At 39.5% G+C, this 25281-nt stretch overlaps 1 protein-coding gene across 3 annotated transcripts in view; it reads left to right on the forward strand.

The window, feature by feature from the left end:
* The first annotated feature begins 2367 nt into the window (after window positions 1-2367).
* Window positions 2368-25281, forward strand: part of gatb (glutamyl-tRNA(Gln) amidotransferase, subunit B) — a 68084-nt gene continuing 45170 nt past the window's right edge. For 2 of the 3 annotated variants that reach the window (XM_072554629.1, XM_072555238.1), the window contains exons 1-7: window positions 2368-2515; window positions 5266-5410; window positions 10104-10217; window positions 12139-12337; window positions 12704-12826; window positions 20873-20986; window positions 21260-21344. In XM_072554629.1, coding sequence (XP_072410730.1) covers window positions 2373-2515; window positions 5266-5410; window positions 10104-10217; window positions 12139-12337; window positions 12704-12826; window positions 20873-20986; window positions 21260-21344 — 923 coding nt within the window. In that variant the 5' untranslated portion in view covers window positions 2368-2372. The remainder of the gene's footprint in view (window positions 2516-5265; window positions 5411-10103; window positions 10218-12138; window positions 12338-12703; window positions 12827-20872; window positions 20987-21259; window positions 21345-25281) is intronic. The other variant, XM_072555872.1, reaches the window with a different exon arrangement.

The following is a 25281-nucleotide window of genomic DNA, read 5'->3' on the forward strand; positions in this document are numbered from 1 at the left end:
ATACTATGTTAAAGGTGTTAGCCCCTGCGTTCCCTGTCTGTGCCAAAATGTTTAGATTGATTCTAATCTACAAAGTGAGTTAACAGAGTCTTACATGGATTCATGCAGTTTTTGAGCAAAGTACAATGTAACTTTGCAAGTACAAATTCACCCCACAAACATATATATGTGCATGTGGGTTTGTGTGTGTGTGTGTGTGTGTGTGTCGGTCTGGGGTGGGGGGTGTGTGAGTGTAGAGTGTCTAAGTCTGTGAGAGGATGCATATGTGAGTGTGGGAGTGTGTGCGTCTGTAGGTGTGTGTTGAGTGTCTTTGTGCGTGTCTGTGTATGTGTGTGTCTGTGTGCGTATAGGAGTGCATGCGTGTGTCTATATGAATGTGAAAGAGTGTCTGTGTGTGTGTATAGTGCAATGGTGGTCACCTGTAGTTTGAGATGAATCCAAGATCCCAGTTGAGGCCCTCCCTATGGGTACGGAACTTAGCTATCAGCCTCTGCTCGCCCACTTTTTGCTGCTGCCAGACCCGAAGTCCACCTGGAGGATGGCCACCTGAAAGTCCTGGACTGCTGAAGTGTTCTCCAACTAGGAGGGAACACTCCTGTCTGTTGATTGTCAACACACATACACACGTATACACAGACACTCACACACACTCCTACAGACACACACACTCACACATGGACCCTCTCACAGACTTAGACACTCTACCCTCACATACACACACAAATACACTCCCTCTCACACTCACATCACCCCCAGTCCCAGATATATGTTTGTGGGGTGAATTTGTACTTGCAGAGTTACATTGTACTTTGCTCAAAAACTGCATGAATCCATGTAAGACTCTGTTAACTCACTTTGTAGATTAGAATCAATCTAAACATTATGGCACAGACAGGGAACACAGGGGCTAACGCCTTCAACATAGTATCTGGCTGACACCAATTATTACAATTAACCTGAGAATGTAACTTTTAAAAAACAGTTTTGTGATTTACATATGAAAGAAGTGAAACTATCATGGTATTCTAACAGATGAAAGACTCAACAAACAATCAAGGTATTTTTTAATGTATAATTTCAGTTACATCACACTGTAAACTTGTGCTATAAATTCTGTCTTACAATTGTGTCCTCCACAACCACCTGATGAAGGAGCTAGTGCTTCCAATTAAACCTGTTGGACTATAACCCAGTGTTGTGTAATGTTTTAACTTTGTATAGTCTCAATTTAAATCAGATTATTCAGAAGGTTCCAATGAAATTAAATGGATTGCCTGACAAACTATTCAACTAGGCAAGTGTGAGGACTGCAGATGGTGGAGATCAGAATCTAGATCAGAGCGGTACTGGAAAAGCACAGCAGGTCAGGCAGCATCTGAGGAGCAGGAAAATCAATGTTTTGGGCAAAAGCCCTCCATCAGTCCTTCCTAATCTAACTATTCAACTGCCTACCTACTTATCTCCCACCCTCCAAACTGTCTGTTTCCATTCTGTACATCTCTATGACCCTGCCCAACTACATCTCATCTGCCCCAAACCACTTTGTCTCCACATCCTGACCCAACATTACCTCCCAGCCCCCCCACGACCCTAGGGCATGACCACCCCACCCCTGACCTGATCCCATTACAGCCCATGCTAGTCTCCTGGTGTTGGACCCAACCAGTCCCTGCTGACATGCACCCACCCAGATCTGATTTTGCCCACCTGACTTAACCACTGCAACATTTACCTGGCCACCTTGTCACTTGGAGTCCTACCTTTTTTTTCCACAGCATCCTACCCAGGTGTCACCATACTCCCCTGGCACCCTGTCCTCACCCAGTTAGGCCCAATCCCCAGCATCACCCTCCACTTTATGTACCTGGGGTTTGACAGCAGCTGTCAAGGTGGCTGTGAGGAGCTTTAAATTTCAGAAACCTACAGCTAACTGCGGGGTGAAAAGGGGGCAATGTTTGCCTGCCATTAGAGAAAAGAAGAATCTGTCAGATTGGAGGATAGTGTCCTCATTTCTGAAGGAGCCCGTGGTGGCATCTCCTCAGAAATAAGCAGTGCCTTTGAAGGGTGAGAATCTGCTCTGAAGAAGGCTCACTGAACTCAAAATATTGACTCTACCGTCTCTCCACAAAATGCTGCCAAACCTGCTGAGTTTATCTCCGGCAGTCGTACTTTTGTTTCGCCGAGTGAGGTTGTCGCTCCTTTAAAAACGCTCCGCGTCCAATGACCCTTTTGCGAACAAACCGGAAGCTTCCTGCGCCAAGCGGACTGGAACTTGTAGTTCCAAGGTCAGTTGATGGAACGGGATTTCGCTGGTCGGCGAGAACTACAATTCCCACAAGGTCTTGTGTGCCTCCCTTCCGGTGTGAAGCACCATGGCGCTGCCGTTGCTTGGCCTGTGCGCGTGGTGTCGGGGAGCGCTCGTGAGTCGAACGGCGAACCGTTTAACTGTCGTCAGGGGCAGCGCGCGCTGTCCAACAGCAGCAGCAGCGGCGGCGAGGGATGGCCGCAGTAAAAGGTGATCGTTTAAGGGATATATGTTTGTAATGCCTGAGTAAAAATAAAGTCATGACACCCTGCGGCTGTTGCATTAAAGGCGAACGTTTGATCCACTGCCATTTGTTATCAATGATTCATAAACCGGTTATGACAACATTCAGTCCAGATTGACCCGCAATCATCACATAAACATCGATAATTCCATTCTTATGTTGCATAACAGCAGTCTGTACAATTGGTCAATTACCCAGCACAAACATTGGCGCATTTGGTATGTTTTGATTCTGACCTGCAGGAATAAGATGCAGTCGTACTAAAATAAAAGTTGGTGATCAGTGTTTTATAAGTGTCACGATTCCCATCACTGCAGGGCAAATCAATTTGCACCTGTTTGCAAACAGGTTTTAACAAAATGGTACCCTTTCAAAGTGTCTAGCAAAGTAATTTACAGGGTTTATTTGTGTGATTTTGTTGTCAAGTTGAGTAGTTGAGTAATTCGATTAGTGCATTTAATTAGATAAATGCTCACAGCTGTTATTACACAAATTTTAATTTTAGAATTTTTTAACAGATGAAAGTTGTCATCTATTCTATTTTTGGAGGAGTCTATATACAGATGTGGATGTTATGGCTGCATACTGTGCATTAATAAGTTCAACATCAAAACAAAATAAGTAAATCATGGTATATGGAATCCAGGATGATCCACTGTGTGGTGCTAACTAAATCATCTCTCCTGGAAGATGGAACCAGAAGTAGGCTGTTGGCCTGTCAAGATCAGAGTGGTGCTGGAAAAGCACAGCAGGTCAGGCAGCATCCAAGGAACAGGAAAGTTGACATTTCAGGCAAAAGCCCGTCATTGATTTTCCTGCTCCTCGGATGCTGCCTGACCTGCTGTGCTTTTCCAGTACCACTCTGATCTAAACTCTGGTTTCCAGCATCTGCAGTCCTCACTTTTGCCTTGTTGGCCTGCCAGGTCTGCTCTGCCATTCTGTGAAATCATGGTTGATCTCATTATCCTCAACTCCACTTTCCTACTTTATCCCCAAAACCTTTGCTTCTCTTACTGATTTTAAAATATGTCCTGTACTTAAAATATTCAGCCTTGTCACCCTTCTGCGGTAAAGAATTTGATAGATTCACCACCCTCTGAGAGAAAAAATCCTCATTTTAAATGGGTGATCCCTAAATCTGAGATTATGTCCTCCGGTCCAAGGCTCTCCCACAATGGAAACAGTCATTTTCAATCTGCCCTGTCTTGATCCTCTCAGAGTCTTGTATGTTTTAGTAAAGCCTTCTCTCATTCTTCTAAACTCCAATAAATACATGTCCAACCTATTCAATTTTTCTGGACTGTCTCCAAAGCCAGTATGTCTTTCCTTAGATACAAAAAACAAAAATGTTCACTATTCTAGATGTGGTCTATTTCAATTGAAATAAAGGCCAACAGCCTATTACCGTGCCAAACTCGTGTGCTTTTTTTTTTGTGATTGAGAACCGCAAATCCCCCTGGGCTGCAGCTTTCTGCAATCATTCCCCATTTAAATAACATTCAGATCTTCTGTTCCTCCTGCCAAAGTGCATAGCCTCACATTTTCTCATATTATATACCATCTGCTTAGTTTTTGTCCATTCACTTAACCTATCTGTAGCCTTCTGTATCATCCTCTTTACTTGCTTCCCATCTATTTTTGTCATCTGCAAACTTGGTAATTATTAATTTCACTCAATGAAGTCAATACTATATATTGTAAATAATTGTGACTCCAGCACTGATCACTGTGGCATTCCACTAGAAAAAAAAGGTTGCTGTGCTGAGAGTGGCCCCTTTATCCCAATACTTTGTCCATGCTACTATACTACCCCGAAAACCATGGGCTCATCTTATTAAGTAGCCCTAGTGTGCAGAGCATTAAAATGGCTTTTGGAAATCCAAATATATTACATCTGCTGACTCCCCTTTATCTGTTCTGCTTGTTACCACCTCAAAGACCTGTAATAAATTTGTGTATCATTTCCCTTTCATGAAGCCATGCTGACACTACTTGATTGTGTTATGTATTTCTAAATGCTCTGCTATTAAACATCATTGTGTTTTTCAAATGATATTAAGCTAACTGGCTAATAATTACTTGTTTTTTGTCTTTTTTTTTAATTGGCAGTTTTCCAAAGGGGTAGATGGAACATTCCAGCTAGCTTTGTTCAGTTATTCCATAAACAAAAAGTTGATTTTTGGACAGTGCTTCATAAGTATTGCTCAGTTTTCAATTAATCAAATTATTTGAATGTTATGTTTGTGAGGCAGCTTGTTTGGAGTAAATATAATTTATGGCTGATTTCTTTTTTGTGAACTAAATGCTGTTACATGTAAAAATTTGTTTTAAATTTATTGATACTTAGAGAGAGGCTTGCATTTTTAAGAGTACCATTCACAATCTCAGGATGTAGCAAAGAACTTCAAAGCCAATTAAAGTACAGGAAGTTGAGAGGCCATTTTCTGAATAGCAAACTCCTACAGATGACAATGTGATAATGACTACAATCTCTTTTTAATAAGTGTTATATATTGGTCAGAACACTGAGGATAACTGCCCTGGTTGTCTTCATAGTAGTGCCACTGGATTTTTTAAAAACAGCTGAAACCTTAGCTTTATGAAAAAGGCAAAGTATTACCTAATTTTGAGATTTCCTTTAATTCTATAAGGCGATTCTCATTTAGATTATTAGTTATATTTATGTCTTTTTTTTTTAACATTTTTTTTCTTCCAGCAAATGGATGGGAGTTGTGGGATTGGAAGTCCATGCTCAGTTATGTTCCAACTCCAAATTATTCTCTGGGTCCCGGGTGCAATTTTCAGCACCTCCAAATGCATTAGTTTCATTTTTAGATGCTTCACTTCCAGGGACGTTACCTGTGAGTATTTTCACAGTTTCCGTATTGGACTTGTTGAAACAGAAATGTTGGTATTTTAATTAAACTATCTTCTATAGAATTTCTACATGATATCTCTCGCCAAATTGAGATTATCTTGTGATATGCAGTGCACTCCTCCAAATAAACCCTCCTTGACTGTTTTCAGTTGATGTGACGTGTTAGGTATGTGGGATAAGGAAATTATAGCTGCATAGACAAAGATTGTAGTGGAATGAATAGGATAATTAAAGCAAATTAATGGGTGACATGGTAGACATAGTGCTGAAATCGGCATTGGAGTTTAATATCACAATGGTTACAATTATTGATGACCATTGTTTGGAAGAATGCTGGATTTTGGTGCCCAGTGAAGTAAATGCTATGGAGTCTAAAGAATCCGTAGTTCTTTTCTCACTATGGCAGCACTTAATAAGTTTTACCATCCTGTTTTAGATCAGGGAATGTATGATGCCTGAATTGTACCAGTCAGTTTCTGACCTCATTACAGCCCTCATGTAAACATTGACAAATGAACTGCACTTCAGAGGTGAGGTGATAGTGACTGTTCTTGTTAGTAAGGAATTTGACATATATGGTATCAAGGTGTCCAAGCAAAATTCGAATCAATGGAAATCAGAAGGAAAATCCTCCGCTAGTTGGAGTCATATTTAGTACAAATAAAAATGACTGTTTTTGGAGATCAATTATGTCAGCTCTAGGACTTTTTTGCAGGAGTTTCTCAGTGTAGTGTCCTAGGCCCAACCATCTTCAGTTTCTTCATAATGACCTTCCCTCCATCATAAGGTCTGAAGTAAGGATGTTTGCTGATGTGTGAGAAGTGTTCAGCACCATTCATAACTCAAATACTGAAACAGTCTATGTCCATATGTAGTAAGATCTGGACAACATCAAACTTGGGCTGATAAATGGCTAGAAGTCTTCACACCACATGAGTGGCAGGCGACATTAATCTCAAATGTGAGGATGCAACCACTTCCCCTTGATATTACCATTGCTGAATATCCTCCTGTCAAAACTTTGGGAGGCCTACTATTGGTCAGAAACTAAACTGGACCAGATAAATGCAATGTTCATAAGAGCAAGATTGCGGTGAATAACCTGCCTCCTGTCTTTCCAGTGCCTATCCACTGTATACAAGGCACAAATTAGAAATGTGATAGAATACTCTCCACCTACCTGGATTAGCTCCAACAGTACTCTGGAAGCCTGACATCCACGAGGACAAAGCAGCTCATTTGACTGACATCCAATTTACCATTTTCCATGTTTGTTCCCTTTGCCCATGATGCACAGTGGGAGCAGTGTTTAAGGTGCACAGTAGAAACTCATCAAGGCTGTTTTGATAGCATCATCCAAGACTGCAATCTTTTACACTTAGAAAGACAAAGACAGCAAAATAGGACACAGTCACTTGCAAGTTTTCCTCCAAGCCAGGCAACATTCTGACCTGGAACTAATCTGCTATTCCTTCCCTATTGCTAAGTCAAAATGCCTGGACTCCCCAACAGCATTGTGAGTGAACCTACACCACATAGATTGGAGTGGTTCAAGATGTAGCTCACAAGTGCCTTCTTCTTGAGGACAGTTAGGGTTGGCAAATATTCTGGTCTAATCCATATCCTATGATCAAATAAAAATGCTCTTTGTATTAATTTCTCTGTGCCAATTCTGTTTCTTTTTCTTTGCATGTTCTAGTTCAAATCTTACTTTTAGTCTATTTCATGGTAGCTGTTCATACAGTTCTTACTCCTCTGGACCTGACTTTTTCTCTTGTCCCATTGACACTTGCTTCAGCCTGGCTCCACCAACTCTTTTGTCACTTATTGTCATCTGTCTTTCTGTCCTCCCACATAGAATTATTTAAAACCTGATAGGGCTGTCTTTGTAATTCTAATGTATTGAGCCAGTATAGATGGAAAGTATGTTAAAAAGGTAATGAATATTTTTGGAATTCCTCAAGATTACTTTATAGTTAAGATGTTAACAATAAAACAGTGATGCATGATTGCAATTCATAAAAGTTGAAGATTGACAAGTTTTGAAAGGTAGAAAAATAGAGCTGAACCACATCCAACGCATCAAGGTGTGGAGGAATAATTTGTAAGAATTATCAGGGGACTAAAATGTTGTCATGTTTTCCCAAATATTTATCTGCATATATATGGAACATCCTTTATCTGCCTCAGAAATCTTCAAAAGATTTGAAGACCATCTTTACATTATATAATAGGAGCTTGATAGTTAAATAAGAAAGTACCAACATTTAATAAGTTTTTATTTTGCTGGCTAAGTATCCTAGAGAATGTATTGCTAAACTGTGGTCTTAAAGCACTGCAGTCCATGGAGTGTAGGTATGCATAAAATACTGTTGGGAAGGGAGTAGAAGGATTTTGATTCTTTATTATTGCTGGAATAACTCTCTGGTTGAGAAGAGCTTGCAAGGGAGCTTTCAAATAATGGTATTCCCCTCACCCTCTCCATCTGCTGCCCTTGTCCTTCTAAGTAGTAGAGCTCACAGATTTGGAAGGTGCTGTTTAAGTCAACCTTACTGAGTTGATATAGTGCATCCTGTGGATGTTACATTGTTCATTGGTGTGCAGTGAGTGAATATTGAAACTGCTGTTTGAGTAAACTACTTTGAACCAATTTGTATCATCGATAGTCACAGCTGAGGTGCTGGAAGACTGGAGCTTGGCAAATGTGGTGCCACTGTTTAAGAAGGGCAGTAAAGACAAGCCAGGGAACTATAGACCGGTGAGCCTGACCTCGGTGGTGGGCAAGCTGTTGAAGGGAATCCTGAGGGGCAGGATGTACATCTATTTTGAAAGGCAAGGACTCATTTGGGATAGTCAACATGGCTTTGTGTGTGAGAAATCATGCCTCTCAAACTTGATTGAGTTTTTTGAAGAAGTAACAAAGGTGATTGATGAGGGCAGAGCAGTAGATGTGATCTATATGGATTTCAGTAAGGCGTTCGACAAGGTTCCCCATGGGAGACTGATGAGCAAGGCTGGATCTCATGGAATACAGGGAGAACTAGCCATTTGGATACAGAACTGGCTCAAAGGTAGAAGACAGAGGGTGGTGGTGGAGGGTTGTTTTTCAGACTGGAGGCCTGTGACCAGTGCTGTGCCACAAGGATCGATGCTGGGTCCTCTACTTTTTGTCATTTAAATAAATGATTTGGATGTGAGCATAAGAGGTACAATTAGTAAGTTTGCAGATGACACCAAAATTGGAGGTGTAGTGGACAGCGAGAGGGTTACCTCAGATTACAACAAGATCTTGACCAAATGGGCCAAAGGGCTGAGAAGTGGCAGATGGAGTTTAATTCAGATAAATGTGAGGTGCTGCATTTTAGGAAAGCAAATCTTAGCAAGACTTATACACTTAATGGCAAGGTCCTAGGGAGTGTGGCTGAACAAAGAGACCTTGGAGTGCAGGTTCATAGCTCCTTGAAAGTGGAGTCGCAGGTAGATAAATAGTGAAGAAGGCGTTTGGTATGCTTTCCTTTATTGGTCAGAGTATTGAGTACAGGAGTTGGGAGGTCATGTTGCAGCTGTACAGGACATTGGTTAGGCCACTGTTGGAATATTGCGTGCAATTCTGGTCTCCTTCCTTGGAACAATGTTGTGAAACTTGAAAGGGTTCAGAAAAGATTTACAAGGATGTTGCCAGGTTTGGAGGATCTGAGCTACAGGGAGAGGCTGAACAAGGCTGGGGCTGTTTTCCCTGGAGTGTTGGAGGCTGAGGGGTGACCTTCTAGAGGTTTACAAAATTATGAGGGGCATGGATAGGATAAATTGATAGTGTTTTCCCTGGGGTAGGGGAGTCCATAACTAGAGGGCATATGTTTAGGGTGAGAGGGGAAAGATATAAAAGAGACTTAAGGGGCAACTTTTTCACGCAGAGGGTAGTATGCATATGGAGTGAGCTGCTAGAGGATGTGGTGGAGGCTGGTACAATTGCAATATTTAAGAGACATTTGGGTGGGTGTGGTTTGAAGGGATATGGGCCGGGTGCTGGCAGGTGGGACTAGATTATGTTGGGATATCTGGTCGGCATGGACAGGTTGGATTGAAGGGTCTGTTTCCATGCTGTACATCTCTATGACTCTAAGTGTCCATTACCAACAATTTGCTCTGCTTTGAGTCTTCTAGCTTATTTTTGTAGGAACAATTGACCTGCTCTGACTGAGTGTTATTAGTTTATATTTATTAGTTCATTGTTTCTTGCCACACTTAAATGCCAGACTTTGCATTGTGCAGCCATTGAAGTAGAGTAATTTTCTTTAAGATAGTCCATTCTATTTTCTTTTTTAATGATTTTAGCAGAAGTGAAATTTACATCATGTTGATTTTGTCTAAATTCATTCCACATTTAGCAGTGCAAGCAGTTGCATGTAACCTTCACTGACTTATAACTTCAGTACAACTTTATAGGCACCCACATTAATTTCATTGTAAATAACCTTGCAGTGTTGTGCTGTGAAGATTTGTGCTATCAACCATGCTGACAGAACCGAATTAGAACTGAATACAGATTGGAGACGTTAGTTGAGCAGAAATTATACAATTTCTTCAATTGGTCAGAACATGTTTGTGAATTGAATATCTTTCATAGTGTTAATCTGTATGTTTACAATATAATTATATTTCTTCATCCTCAAAAGGTTCTTAACAAACACTGTGTCGAAGCAGCTGTGATGACTGGTTTAGCCCTAAACTGTACCATTAATAAGAAATCCATGTTTGACAGAAAGCACTACTTCTACGCTGACTTGCCGGTGAGCTTGTGCATAGTATCAAGTGACTTCTGTTAAGTAGTTAATTTTTTTTGATGTGCCCTTTTGATTCTAAATATTTTTAAAACATTTTTAATATGTGACTTATGGGTAAAGAATATTTGAGAAATAGACAACTAGGTCCCTCAAGCCCACTATGTCGTTCAGTAAGATGCTGGCTGATCTGTTTGCGATTCAGGTTTTCCACATTTCCATCTACCGTAATAACCCTTGAATCCCTTGCCTAACAAGAATCCAACTACCTCTGCCCAAAATTAAAATTGCCTCCACTGCCTTCTGAGGCTGAGAGTTCCAAAGTTAAGCGAACGTCTGGTTGCAAATAATATCTTTATTTTTGACCTTAAATATGAACCTTAAATAACAAATTCTTGTTGCTCATGAAATGACTTTGCTGTATCTTGATCTTCAATTTTGCCACTTGCCTTTCCATTTATATTGAAGTTGGGACACTGTTTCAGGCTCAAGTTTTCTTCCATTTGCAAACAATGATAATGACGCCAGTTTGTAGGCCTACTATCATTCCTACCAAGATCAATTATTGCAGCAAGGTCAAGGCATCAGACCTCTTGCAACAATCCTGTTTAATCTGTGCAATCTTCTGGACTGATTTTGCTTGTTTGTCTGAAGGGGTCAGTGAGGAACTTGAGTATTTTATTCCTCTTTATAATGTGAAGATGCATCACTGTGTTCCCTTCTGACTGACTGTTGGAAGCATGCAATATTGGGATGCAAGTACTATCTCCAAAATCCCAATATATTCATATGCTTTTACAAACTACACCCAGTCTCTCCCAGATTTCATAAACTTGTATAAATGGGAAGTGGTAGGTGTAGTGCTAATATCACTGGGTATCTAGAACCCTATGATAATATTCAAATTCCACTCTAGAATCATATATCATAGAATCCTTACAGTGTGGAAACAGGCCATTTGTCCCAACAAGTCCACACAGACCATCTGAAGAGTAAACCACCCAGATCCATTTCCCTACTCTATTATTCTACATTTAGCCCCGTCTAATTTGCCTAACCTACAGATCTCTGAACACTGGTCAGTTTAGCATGGCCAATTCACCTAATGTGCACATATTTGGAGTGCTGAAGTTTGAATTCAATAAAACGCTCACTTAATGCTGATTTATGTAACCACTATTGATATAACAATCTCTGATTCACAAATCCCCTTTAAAAAGGGGAATCTGCCATCCATCCTTCCGCTGTCTAATTGACATGTGACTTCAGATTCACAGCAATAGTTGACTCTTGGCCACCCTCTGAGAAGCAAGGATATGTACAATAAACATTAGCCTAGCCAGCAACGCCCATATCATATGAACAAAAAACAATTCCCACACTGCCAACCATTCTAGCTTTTGTCCAGTTAGCAGGAGGCATACAGGAGTAGCTAGGGGAGAGACTCATTGCAATCCAAAGAGTTGTTGAACTGCAGTTGAAAAATAAATAGGGTGCAAATTTGTACCTGAATGTTTGGGCTCAACTGATTCTATTGTGCTCCACCCATCCTTCACTCCCTATTTAATTCCATCTCTATGCCTTTAGCTGTCTTTTTATTTGAATCCTGTAAGTGCTGCTTTATTTGCTTTACTATAATTTGTTTTTAGTTTCTATTGTATTACCACCACGACACACTTGCAAAGTAAATGCATCATGTAATTTATTTTACCATGCTACGTCCAGCAGTTTAATAATGTAAATTTATTGAGGGGAGATAAGTTAAATGCAGGTTTTCTTTAAAAAAAACCTGTTGAATTATTTTGTTCTAATTATCAACACATCCCAAAGGAAATACTAAAGATTTATGGCAGTTAAATGTCTGACTTTTGGTTCATGTCAAGAATCTTGTGCAAAGATTTTGAGAAGTGTTTTTTGTTATGCCTGGTAGGTTGGCTATCAGATTACGCAGCAGAGATGTCCAATTGCCATTAATGGAAATCTTGCATATAGTCTTTATGTTGGGAGAAACAGAAACCATATGATTCCTAAATTGGTGAGAATCCAACAAATCCAACTGGAGCAGGATAGTGGCAGAAGTCTTCATGATGATGCAAGATCTCAAACATTGATTGATTTAAATAGGGCTGGTAAGTATGAAAATTGGCATTTTACTTTTTTTTGTGTGTGCAGATATGAAGTTTATAAGATTGTGTGTTAAGTTGTCTATTAATGTTTAGGTAAAATGGAGTTAGGTAAACTGTGAATACTGACTGCCCTGCTTGACCGAGCAGCTTGGTTGCTTTGGGGCCAAGAAGGCCCTGATTAAGAGATTTGCCAAGCAAAATCCAGTGTTCTTTGAATGCAAAGTGCTTTAGGATCATCTGATGATATGATGAGGCATTATATAAATGCAAGTTATTTCACTTTTCCCAATCCAACTCTCTCCTCTCTGCAGACACATTTTGACAAAAAGAAAAGTGCAATTTTGTTTGCTAGATATTATTTGATTTCAGGGATTGGTTTGATGGAGATTGTTATGAAGCCAGATATGTGTTGTGGTGACGAAGCAGCAGCAGCAGTTCGGGAACTCCAACTTATCCTACAAACACTTGGTACATGTCATGGAAATATGGCAGGTAAAGATGATTTTTTTATAATTCTGAAATAGCTTGCATCAGGATATTAAAAGTGACATTAAGTATTAACGTCATTGTTACAAAACAGCAATTTTGGCGAGAAGAAAATTAGTTAGTGTTAGTTATTGAGAAATGTGCAGACATTTGGAAAGCATGCTGAGTTGTCAGCTTTAACAAAGATAGGGAATAAATAAATTAAATATGAGAAACTGTGTATATTGTTACTTTGTATCAGTAGAAGTAGAATATCTAAGGAAGCTTACATTTTATAAACATGAACTTGATCATTCCCTGCCAAGAATGCAGACCACTGTGTAGATCTAGTTATAGAGCTGGCTACACGACTAAAATACATTATCTAAGTGGTCATCTTTAGTTGCCAAACAGTGAATGTTAGTAACCTATTCAGCAGTGAAAGACATCACAATCACAATTGATCTTGACTGAGCCATATGTACTGTGTAACTTTGGCCTGAAACTGTAAGAAGCAATTGCATCCAGTTTTTGATTCTATATCTAAAGAACTTAGAATCCCGACAATGTGGAATTCAGTCCATCGTGTCCGCAGTGACCCTTCGAAGAGCATCCTGCCAAGGCCTAGCCCCAGCCCCAGCCCCCTATCGTATCCCACAAATCCCACATTTACCATGTTTGATCCACCTAGCTGACACATCCCTGAACACACCTTGGACAATTTCAGCATAGCGAATCCACTTAACTTGCACATAGAGAAACAGATCCTTCGGTCCAACTTGTCCATGCCAACCAAATATCTTAAATTAATCTAGTCTCATTTGCTAGCACTTGGCCCATATTCCTCGAAACTCTTCCAGATGCTAATTAACTTTTCCCCCCTCTCACCCTAAACCTATGCCCTCTAGTTCTGGACTCCCCACATCCAGTGAAGAGACCTTGTCTATTTACGTATCCATGTCCCTCATGATTTTATAAAACCTCTATAAGATCACCCTTATCTAGGGGAAACAGCCTATTCACCCTTTCCCTGTAGCTCAAACCCTCCAACTCTGGCAACATCCTTGTAAATCTTTTTTGAATCCTTTCAAGTTTCACAACATCCTCTGATAGGAGGGAGACCCAGAATTGCAAACAGTATTCCAAAAAGTGGATCACCCAATGTCCTGTACAACCACAATATGACTTCCCAATTCCTATACTTGATGCTTTGACCAATAAACGAAAACATATCAAACGCCTTCTTCACTATCCCATCTACCTTCAACTCCGCTTTGGACTGTGGGGAGGAAACTGGACCACAGGAAGGAAACCCATGCAGACACAGGGAGGATACAGACAGTTGCCCAAGGCTAGAATTGAACCCAGTTCCTAGCATTGTGAGGCATCCGTGCTAACCACAGACAATATGCCACCCTTTCTTACATTCACTTTTATTATAAAGGGTGCAACAAAATTTCAGGTGATTGATTCTTGAGAGAAGAGAATTTGTTTTGAGGAGAGATTGAGTAGAATATTTTCTGTCTTATGTTTAGAAGAATGACAGATTATTTCAGTGAAACATTAATGATTCTGAGATGATTAATCCGCATTTAAGATCCAAAGTATCAGGATAAACTGTTAGCCATTTAGTACCTGAACTGAGATGAAAAACTTCTTCACTCAGAGCTGTGAAACTTTTGAATTCCCTCTCTCTGTGAATGAAGGATTTGTAGTTATTAATTATAGTGAATACTGAGAAATGTTTGGAGTCAAAGTGAATTTATAGGAGTTGGGATGTCATGTTGTGGCTGTACAGGACATTGGTTAGGTCACTTTTGAATACTGCATTCAATTCTAATCTCCCTGCTATAGGAAAAATGTCATTAAACTTGAAAGGGTACAGAAAAGGATGTTAGCAGAGTTGGAGGGTTTGAGTTATAGGGAGAGGTTGATTTGATTGGAGCTATTGTCTCTGGAGAGTTGGAGGCTGAAGGGTGATCTTAGAAGTTTATAAAGTCATGACGGGCATGGATACGGTGAATAGCCGAGGTCTTTCTAGCCAAGCGACTCCAGAGCTAGAGGTTTAAGGTGAGAGGGGAAAGATTTAAAAGGGACCTAAAGGATAACGTTTTCACACAGAAAAGTGGAGAGTTAGCTGCCAGATGATGAAGTAGTGGAGCCTTATACAATTACAACACTATCTGGATGAGCCTCTAAATAGGAAGGCTTTGAAGGGATATCGACCAAATGACAGGAAATGGGACTAGATTAATTTAGGATAACTGGTCAGAATGGATGAGTTGGACCGGAGGATCTGTTTCCACACTGTACAATTCTTATTTCTGTAAGTGATATGAGAATAGGTTGGGTTGGTGAAGTTATCCTACTTTTGGGGTTCAAAATAAAAGAAAAAATACAGTTTCCAGTGTATAAAATTAATAAAAAGTTCAAGTGAATGAACAAACATTTTCCAGTTGTTATTCATTCACATGATACAAATAGAGTAGAATGCCCAGATTTATAACCTCTCCTCATGCTTTGTACAATTCCGAGGTTTTACCACTATCTTTAAATACAATATCAGTTTGAAGTTGGGAGGCAACAATGGGTGGTTTAAACAACTTGTAATTTTATTTACATTTTCAAATACATTAAGATAGTTTTTTTTAAATGGGGAGAGCATCGGTGATGTTGCATTAATACCACTGGACCAATAATGTAGAGGTCCGGGACCTCTGGTTCAAATCGCAGGTGGTGGAATTTAAATTAATAAATAAAGTTCATCCAAGTAATGATGCCATGAAGCTACTATTGATGGCTATAAAAGCCCATTTGGTTCTAATTTTCTTCAGGAAAGGAAATCTGCTATCCTTATCTGGTCTGGCCTTTATATGACTTCAGATCCATTGTAGTGTAGTTGACTCCTAGCTGCCTTCTGAATGGAGCTGGTCCTCAAATGCTGGAATTATCAATGAAAGAAGAGTAAAGAAAATCACCCCAATCAAACCCAGTGTGCTAGTAATCTGATGAGGGACAATCAACATTTAAAGAGTGCAATTAACTGACAACTATGCCACAAGATTTCTCTATTTTGAACCAACACTCTATTTCAAAGAACATTAATTAAACAAAGTTAACATCAATAAGTGAATACTACAGTTTGTAACGATGTGAATTGTGAACACAACTACATTTTATTTTGGCCTCACCTATCATGCCAACTGTTATGGTGAGCTGCATTTTGACCATTTGGAGATTAACCTCAACGTTTGCCTCAGATTTCAATTCAGAGTTCCAGCTAAGATTCTATGGGGCTTTTCGTTTAGCTTTTTGGCCAGGCAGCCACCCACTTATACTTTACATGACTCTTAACTGTGGCTGCCATGGTTCCTTGTTTGAGTTGCTGACAAATATCCAAAAGTGTAGGCCTTTGGTAAGAGTAAGTAAGGATGCACTCTGTGGACTACTCAACTTGATATTTTGTGCAGATGCTTGCTCTTTCCATGGAGATATAATTCACTGCAAAGACTTGAGGTATAATAGTGGAGTCTGCTTCAAACAGCTATCTTTTTCCAAGGGTGCAAAGTGCTTCTGGAAATGTGAAATTTTGCCAACACATTTTTCTGTTGCTTCTGCAAAGTTGTCCTCTTTGTGGATAACACCTGTGGCTCAGCACCTAAGTACAACTGAGCAAAGCTTGGAGTATCTTGTATAGTCCATGAGAAAAACTCCATTGATACCCCTGTCTTCAACATCTGCTTCTTGTTTACAAAGTGAACTTGATATGTGATAACCTTGCTATTTCACTTGGGAACATGAGACGTGTGAATCTGCACAGGTGGAGGGTGTATGTGTGTCACCATGGGAAAGGATTCACTGTCTTTGGGCAGATGTTACATTTCAATTAATGCTAAACAGGAAAATGACGAGTGATTGCTAAATGTTTTGTACTGGTCCAATATATAATTTTGCTACCAGTTATTAGATCCCTACTTCTGCATTGCCAGTGTTCTCTGCCCTCTTCTAATCTGTGATTTTCATGGCTGCTAATATTGTTTCTGTCACTCAGGGTGTCTACTCCTTGTACCTTGTCTCTCTGGAGTTCTGTATGTTTTTCTCCTGCAAGGAGAGGAGGCAAAGTTATGAATGTGGTACGTGGATTATGTGGAGAACAGGGAATGGTAGCATTGGTGGAGGGTGACTGAGGGATGTATTTCAGGTGGCAGTAAGTTGAGATTGGTTCTTCAAATGGGAATGTGAGGAAGTACTTTGAGAGAAGTGACTTGAGCCATTAAGTGTGCTCATGAGTGCTGCACAGAAGATGTCAGTATATGTTGGTACTTCAGGGTTATACCAGTCATTTTACTGTCTTTGGGTAATCTTATGACACTGAATTCAGCTGCAAAGGACTACATATAGAATCCCTGCAGTGTGGAAGTAGGTCCTTCAGTCCAACAACTCCACACTGACCCTCCAAAGAGTAACCCACCTAGACCCATTCCCCTACCCTATTATCCTGTATTTACCCCTGACTTATGCACCTAACCTATACATCCCTGAACACTATGGGCTATTTAGCATGGTCACTTTACCTAACCTACACATTTTTGGATTTTGGGAGGAAACCCATGCAGACACTGAGAGAATGTGCAAACTCCACACACAGCTGCCCGAAGTTGGAATCAAACCTGGGTCTCTGGTGCTGTGAGGCAGCAGTGCTAACCACTGAACCACCTCTGCCCCATCTGCCATTCACTTTGTCTGGCACCTCCAACGATGCGAGGTGACCTCTTGGCAAGTTCACAGGGAACAGTATTCCTCCATAGCAGCCTGCTGGCTGTAAGAGCCACACACAAGTTTGTCCCCAGAGATGTCCATGAACAGTGAATTATACCTTGTTTAGGCTATTTTTAGTTTTTTTTTGAGTGTTCCAAATTAGAAATAACTAGCAAAATGTCAGTCTTGAAGTTACTGAGTAAAATGTGATGCAGTTATTAGCTAGTGCTTAAATGCAAAGTTTGAAAGTGGGTACAGATAAAAGATAACAAGATAGTGAGAACAGTTTGTCATCGTTGCAGGCCTGGCTTTCTTGAAGATTTCTCTTTCTGAGGTAAAGAGGTTGAAAACTTGAAGTCACAACTCAACACCTACGATGGTTCTGGAGTCAAATAGCTTGAGGCTTCTTCCACAAGTGGACTTAACAAAAAGCAGTTTCTATGAAATTCTGTGAAATTCCTTTCTTTCACTTTTACAGCACTGCAGACCGTGACACTTGGTGACCTGTGTTGGCGCAACAATCATTTAGCTGGTCTCCCTTCACTTTCCCCACTGAGAATACTGTCTCTCTCTGTCTATGTCTGTCTCTCTGTCTGTGTCTGTCTGTCTGTCTCTGACTCTTATGGTGTGTCTTATGATGTCTGTGAACCTCTTGTAGTCTAACAAAATGGATATCACAGCTGCCAGAGCTACTTTCCTAACTTTGAATCATTGTTTCATGAAACAAAATAAATCATGTTAGAATTCCTTGTGTCTGCATTGATTTAAGGAGGTCAGCTAACTGGACCTCATAGAATATGAGTTTGCTGAATAGACCAGATTAACAGCCTCAGTTGGGGAGCCCTGGCTGACATAAAAAAGGTTGAGTGTCAGAGATACTGACACTCTGGTGCCTGACTCTGTATGAGGCAGAATCAGTAAATGACTGTTCATGAGAAAGTAAAGAGTGACTTGGTGATAGTCTCTGTGGATCTATTTTGGTATCATTCCAGCTTCCTGTTTTCTCAGAACATTTGAATTTTCATATTTTTACAAGGACCCATTGTGGTTTCTGAGGCACAATCAAATCTGAAGTGTCTCCATTTGCGATTGATGTTAAAATAGTGCATCAGTGTGTCTGGTTTCTTGATGTAGTGAATTGACAAGAAGTTATGTGACTTCAGGAAGTCACTTTTTGAAATTTTACGTCCACTTCAAAGATAGATTAGCCTTCTTTACAAAGTGTATATATATAGCCATTCTGACCCATGTCCCTTTAAACAGAAGTCTTTCCATTGACAAGTGTTTGACAACCTTATGTACATACTTTGACCATTAAAGCTGGAAGTGGGATGCTAATGTAGTAGCTGAGTTAATGATCACCACAAAGCCTGCCTTAGTCAGAGTCCGATTCCCATCTTGTTGCTAGCACACTCTTCCTTCTCTGATTGTGACAGTTTCAGTGAAACTTGGCTTATTATGTCCAATTCTAAGTACCATGGCCTTCGACACATCTCATGTCTTAGACATCCAGAGAGGACAAAGCAAGCTTGATCACACTCCATTCCCCACCTTAAATGTTCTCTGGCACAAAGTGGCAGCAGCCGACGTTGTCTATGATGCACTGCAGCAATTTGCCAAAGCTCTTTCAGCAAACCTCCCAAACCCACTTCCTTAGTTGCCTAAAAGAACAAAGAGAGCAGATTCATGGAGACACCATTACCTGTAAGTTTTTGTTCAATTCCCAAACTATCCTGATTTGGAACTATACTGTCATTACTTCACTGCCACTGAGACAAAATCCTAGATCTCCTTCCTAACAGCAACTCGTGTCCCTAAACTTTGATGAGTTGTAACAATTCAAGTATGTAGTTCATTTCCAGCTTTACATGGACTATAAACTTGTCATTAATGACGATGTAACATGAACACAAAGAAATAGGCTGAGGAAGTATTTGAAATTATGCATAGTATTTGCAATTGCAGAAGAATATCGGAAGACTGTACTCTCAACAAGAAAGAGTTACACACATCAGTGTCAGAGTAAAATTGGGTGTTTAGTATTGGTTTGTAGAAAATTGCAAATGCTCTGTGGAGGAATACCATGGAGGGATTTGTAAATGAGGGCAAGAATTTTAAAATCAATGCACTTGGTGAGAGGAGCATATGCCTGCAGAAATTGTAACAACTTCTGTTTCTAGGAGATGCATTGTTGAGTTGTAAATGAATTGGAACATTTTTCACTGGAAGAGTTTTTTGAAAAGCAGGAATTTCGAATTCCAGTCTATTCTTCCATAGGATTAGGGAACTCATAAAGATGAAGATTGTGAGGAGAAGTTAAGGAAAGCTGCAGTACATTGCAAGTTGAATCAGAAATTAACAGTGCTTTGGTTTTAGGTGGAGAAGTATTTTACATCATGCATTATTTTCACAATCCTTCCTGTGTTTGTATATCAAAACTTAAACCACATAGTTAGAATAGCTATATTTAGTATTAAAGAACTTATATCTATTTTGCCCACTTTAACTAATGGAAATAGCACTGCCTTTGTAACGGTTAAGCAAAATTCCATCTTGGTTGTTAATTTTCACTGCACATTAAAATTTCTTTTGAACTGACATTGTCAATAGTTACATTTTGTCCAATAAGTTGAAAATTATTTCAAAGGGGATGTCTCAAATATATTTTTAATTTATTAATCTAATAATTCCTAATGGCTTTGAACTTTTTTACTAATTAAATAAATAGAAAGTATACAATTTCTCTCACTTTATTAAGATTAGATTACTTAGTGTGGAAACAGGCCCTTCGGCCCAACAAGTCCACACCGACCCGCTAAAGCGCAACCCACCCAGACCCATTCCCCTACATTTTACCCCTTCACCTAACACTACGGGCAATTTAGCATGGCCAATTCACCTAACCTGCACATTTTTGGACTGTAGGAGGAAACCAGAGCACCCGGAGGAAACCCACGCAGACACAGGGAGAATGTGCATACTCCACACAGTCAGTTGCTTGAGGCGGGAATTGAACCCGGGCCTCTGGCGCTGTGAGGCAGCAGTGCTAACCACTATGCCACCGTGCTGCCCACAATTAAAGTAATGATTCTAATTTATTATTCACCATGTGCAGTACAAGACTCAGATGAAAATCAGAAAGCATCCTTGATGCTAGACCCTGCTTAGAAATATAGTTCTGGAGAATTTTACAATGGTTGTTTGAATTTAATTTTAATGTATATTTATTTTACAGTCTTACAACAATAAACTGATTATCTGCATTCTGTTTCACTAAAGGAAGATTATAGCTATGTCTTGTTTTAATTTATGCAGAGGGACAGTTAAGAGTCGATGCCAACGTTTCTGTGCATCAACATGGCAGGCCATATGGTGTGAGGGCAGAAGTGAAGAATATTAACAGCCCCCGATTTTTGGCAAGAGCAATTGGTTTGTGAATGTCCTCCATCTGTCCTACTTTAAATATTTAAACTGCATAGGATTGTGAGGCTTTTTTTACCTCTTGATAGAGTTTCCAATTGAAGATCATTTCTCTAAACTCCATCAAAAAAAAGTTATTTTTCTTTGATTTTATGGACATAACTTGTTCTAAATGGAAAACATTGTTTTCAAATTATTTATTTGATGGAACTTAAAAAAAGATTTTTCCAGAAATCATTGCTGTGATCATCTGGAATGTAATATTTGTTTTATTTATAACAGATTATGAAATTCAGAGACAGATTGACATCTTGGAGAATGGAGGAAAAATATTAAATGAGACCAGAGCGTTTGATTATAAAACCGGGTGAGAATTTATATTGGACTTTTTGCCCACTCTGTGAAAAAGGAGAATCTAAAATATTAAAATTCAGACTCTTCTTGACTTTGTGGACTAACATTTGCATTATTCTACTAAGTTGTTCAGATCAGTAAGTACTCTGCATTGATCATGTATCTGTGTTAAATTGACTGTCTCACGAGCAATGTGGTGCAGATATTTCAAATGACTTTAGAAACCTCAATCTTGGGAATGATCAGACAATAAACCCAGTTATGATCTCTGGCAATCTCTTTTGCAAAGTGTGCCTCTCTGGATATGAAGTGAGGATAGAGTTGAATAATGTTATGATGGCCTTCGTTGGACAATGGCATTTGATATTAATTAAACAGGAGCAAGTCTTTGGTTTAGTGGTACCATATTGATCTTTCAGTTAGAGGGTAGAAGGTTTGAATTCTTCTGGAGTCCATCCCAGTGAATGACTAGCAAATTAGAGATTATTTATTAGGTGTGGGTAGTGTCCCCTTATTGAATGGATTCTGGGAGCTCATAAACGTTTTTTTGTACAGGACCAAGTACTGAATAATCTAATGTTAAGATGGTTACAGCTATGGAAGGAATTACTTGTGTCGCGGTCTATCAGACTTTCAACAAGCTGCTAATCCTTCCATTGACACATCCTTTTAAAAAGGAAGTGAACTAAGATATAAAAGACATTGATTCCTGGAAGAATGCACCCACTTCAAATCTAACCCTTTTTCTTCCTCTCTACAGTTCTCATATTTGTTGGAATCCAATAGTTAATCTGTACTGTATGTGTGTCTCACTCTCTTTCAACTCATGTAAATAGCTTCACTCTAATCCAACATCACAAACTGCTTAACCTACTGTCGCTAAAATCCTTGAGTGTTATCCTTCTTTGTCTTCCTCAATTTTTCCACCGTATTTTCTATGATCTGTCATGCCACCCTAATGGCAGTCATTCTTTAAATGTTGACTTCATATGACTGTATTTAGATATGTCAACTGCGAATTGCCTGAATCCAGCAGTGCATCTTTCTTTATAGCTCATCTTCCTGCCTGTGCATAACCAACTTTGAAATTTTCCACAAATCTGTCTTTGGCTAACTCCTATTGTTCATTAAGATGATCTCATCTGAAAACATGATCCATTGAATTGCATAAAGTCCCGAGCATTTGACAGTGTAGTTGTTGGGAGGGTCCATCCACTGACAGAGAATTTAGACTATTGGGCATAATTATAGTCATTCTGATATGATTAATATTAATAGATTTTCAGATTCTAAGGGAATTGAATTATGGAAGTCAGGCAGAACTGAGAGCTAAAGGATCAGAAATGATCTTATTAAATGACAGAGACCCATGTGGCTGGACAGTCTGTTACAATTTCTTAGATTCTTGATGAATCAGCTCAATAGGAATACATTCAACTGCACATGGCCAACACTTCCCTCAATTCAGTACCATCAGAGCGCAGCCAAACTGTCTGTTCAATATAATGCCATTGATTAAAATTATTTATCAACTGAACATTGAGTGAACCAAAGAAATTGTTTAAACCCTTGCTATGAACTCTTTTCATCTGAATCTCAATATCTGATTCTTATGTCTCCCCTCTCATTGTTACACTGTTGGTAATCATGCCTTTTAGCTGCTTGTCTCCACACTCTAGAAATTCACTCCCTAAATCTTGTGCCTTTCAACTCACTTTCTTCCATAAAGACTGTCCTTGAAAACATGACCTCTTTAAGCTTTTGTTTGCCAATTCTAATTTCTTTTCCTTTGTCTTGGCATATTTAATTCTGTCTCTGGAATTCCTTAAGAGTGTTACTTTCTACATAAAAGGTACTATATAAATCCAAGCTGTTGTGCATTATATATTATTAAAGATGGAATTGGTGAATTTGATACAAAATCTTAACTGTCTATAAAAAGCGTAGGGCAATGATTTGTTAATGATCATTTTGCAACTCAAGTTTTTTAAAATTTTACTCCTACCAGAAGAGGGGGAAGGGAGTAATGCATGTTTTTTATTCTCCTTTTTTGGACTATGGTAACCTTTTGATAGATACACTCACACATTGCGTTAGTGCACTCAGAATTTTGTAATTTAAATGAGCTGTGGCAGTGCATGCTGCTAGGCTATTTAACGGAAAACACTTGCAGCGAAGCACGAACCTTTCTCAGCTGATGCCTACGTTCGTCCATCAACTGGAGCCTTCTCTGTTTTAATTATTATATCCTAATGTCATTTGTGATGTCCTTTCACTGTTGTAACTGAAATCGGCTAACTCAGCACAGATCATGAAGCACGTTTGGACTCTTCTAATGTATGAGACTCAGCTAGTCTTTGCATCAAATTGCTAAGCTATGACAGGAATCCATTTCTGTGATAAAGTGATATCTTTAGTTCTGCTGCAATTTTAAGTTAAATTTTATTAGCTTTCTTATGACTAGAACGTTCAGCACGTATTAAAAAGGTCAAGATTACAAAATAGTTAAGGATGAGGCAAGTCATTATTTGATTTTGGTTTATCTATTAAAAACGATCAGAAGGTTCCTATTTTAGCACATTGTTTGCATGTTAAAATAGTCCAGGTTTCTTTGAAAGCATATTCCATGCATGGACCAGTCTTTGCATAAAACAATTATCTTGCTAAATTTATGTTTGTTTCTACACCTTTGACTTAATTAAAAGTAAAACTTTTATTCCCTTCTCCATTCCTTTTAATTATCATAGATATCGCAGATCAATCAGACCTGTTGGCAACAGCCCAGCATTATCTGAGTAATCTCAACACAAGTTTTTCTGAAAGTATTTATCATTTGGGGCTGGTATCCAACTTGGAAGAGCTATCCCACAGGCCATTTGAACAGTACATAAAGTCCTCTAAGAATGATGTAGCCAAACTTTTCTATTGCTTTTCTTCTGAATATTTGAAATAATCATTCTGAATTTATTGTTCTGTGTCCATTTCCAGTCACAAGTCTGTTTGAGTTAATAAGTAACTGAATTCATATGAGAGATAAAGGCAGAGCGTTCAATACCTAACATGGGCTAGATATTGAACCTGGTAATCTAAGTTGTTTTATTAATTTATTTGAGGAAACCATAAGAATGGGTGTCAAGCTTGCATTGCCATTCACTTAGATTAGCACGGGGCGGTACGGTGGGACAGTGGTTAGCACTGCTATCTCACAGCACCAGAGACCCAGGTTCAATTCCCGCCTCAGGTGACTGACTGTGTGGAGTTTGCACATTCTCCCCGTGTCTGCATGGGTTTCCTCCAGGTGCTCCGGTTTCCTCCCACATTCCAAAAATGTGCAGGTTAGGTGAATTGGCCATGCTAAATTGCCTGTAGTGTTAGGTGAAGGGGTAAATGTAGGGGAATGGGTCTGGGTGGGTTGCTCTTTGGAGGGTCGGTGTGGACTTCTTGGGCCAAAGGGCCTGTTTCCACACTGTAAATAATCTAATCTAATCTAAAATATAGGGCATCACTGTGATACAGTGGTTAGCACTGCTGCCTCACAGCACCTGGATCCCAGGTTCGATTCCAGGCTCTGGTGACTGTCTGCAGTCACATTCTCCCCGTGTTTGTGTGAGTTTCATCCGGGTGCTCCAGTTTCCTCCCACAGTCCAAAAGATGTGAAGGTTAGGTGAATTGGTCATGCTCAGTTGCCCAAAGTTAGGGGTGAATATGGGAAATGGATCTGGGTGGGTCGGTATGGACCTGTTGGGCCGAAGGGCCTGTTTCCATTCTGTAGGGACTCTAATCTAATCTAATCAATCTACTTCTGTACCACTTTGCTGATATACCTCCATATCTCTTGATGTTATTCATCTCCAGAAATCTTATCAGTTTCTGCCTTGTTAATGTTCCATGGCATCTAGGTAGGGAATTCCAAAGATTCATCAGAAAGAAATTCTCCCTTGTTTTAGTCT

Source organism: Chiloscyllium punctatum, chromosome 1 (assembly GCF_047496795.1).
Source record: "Chiloscyllium punctatum isolate Juve2018m chromosome 1, sChiPun1.3, whole genome shotgun sequence".
NCBI lineage: Eukaryota > Metazoa > Chordata > Chondrichthyes > Orectolobiformes > Hemiscylliidae > Chiloscyllium > Chiloscyllium punctatum.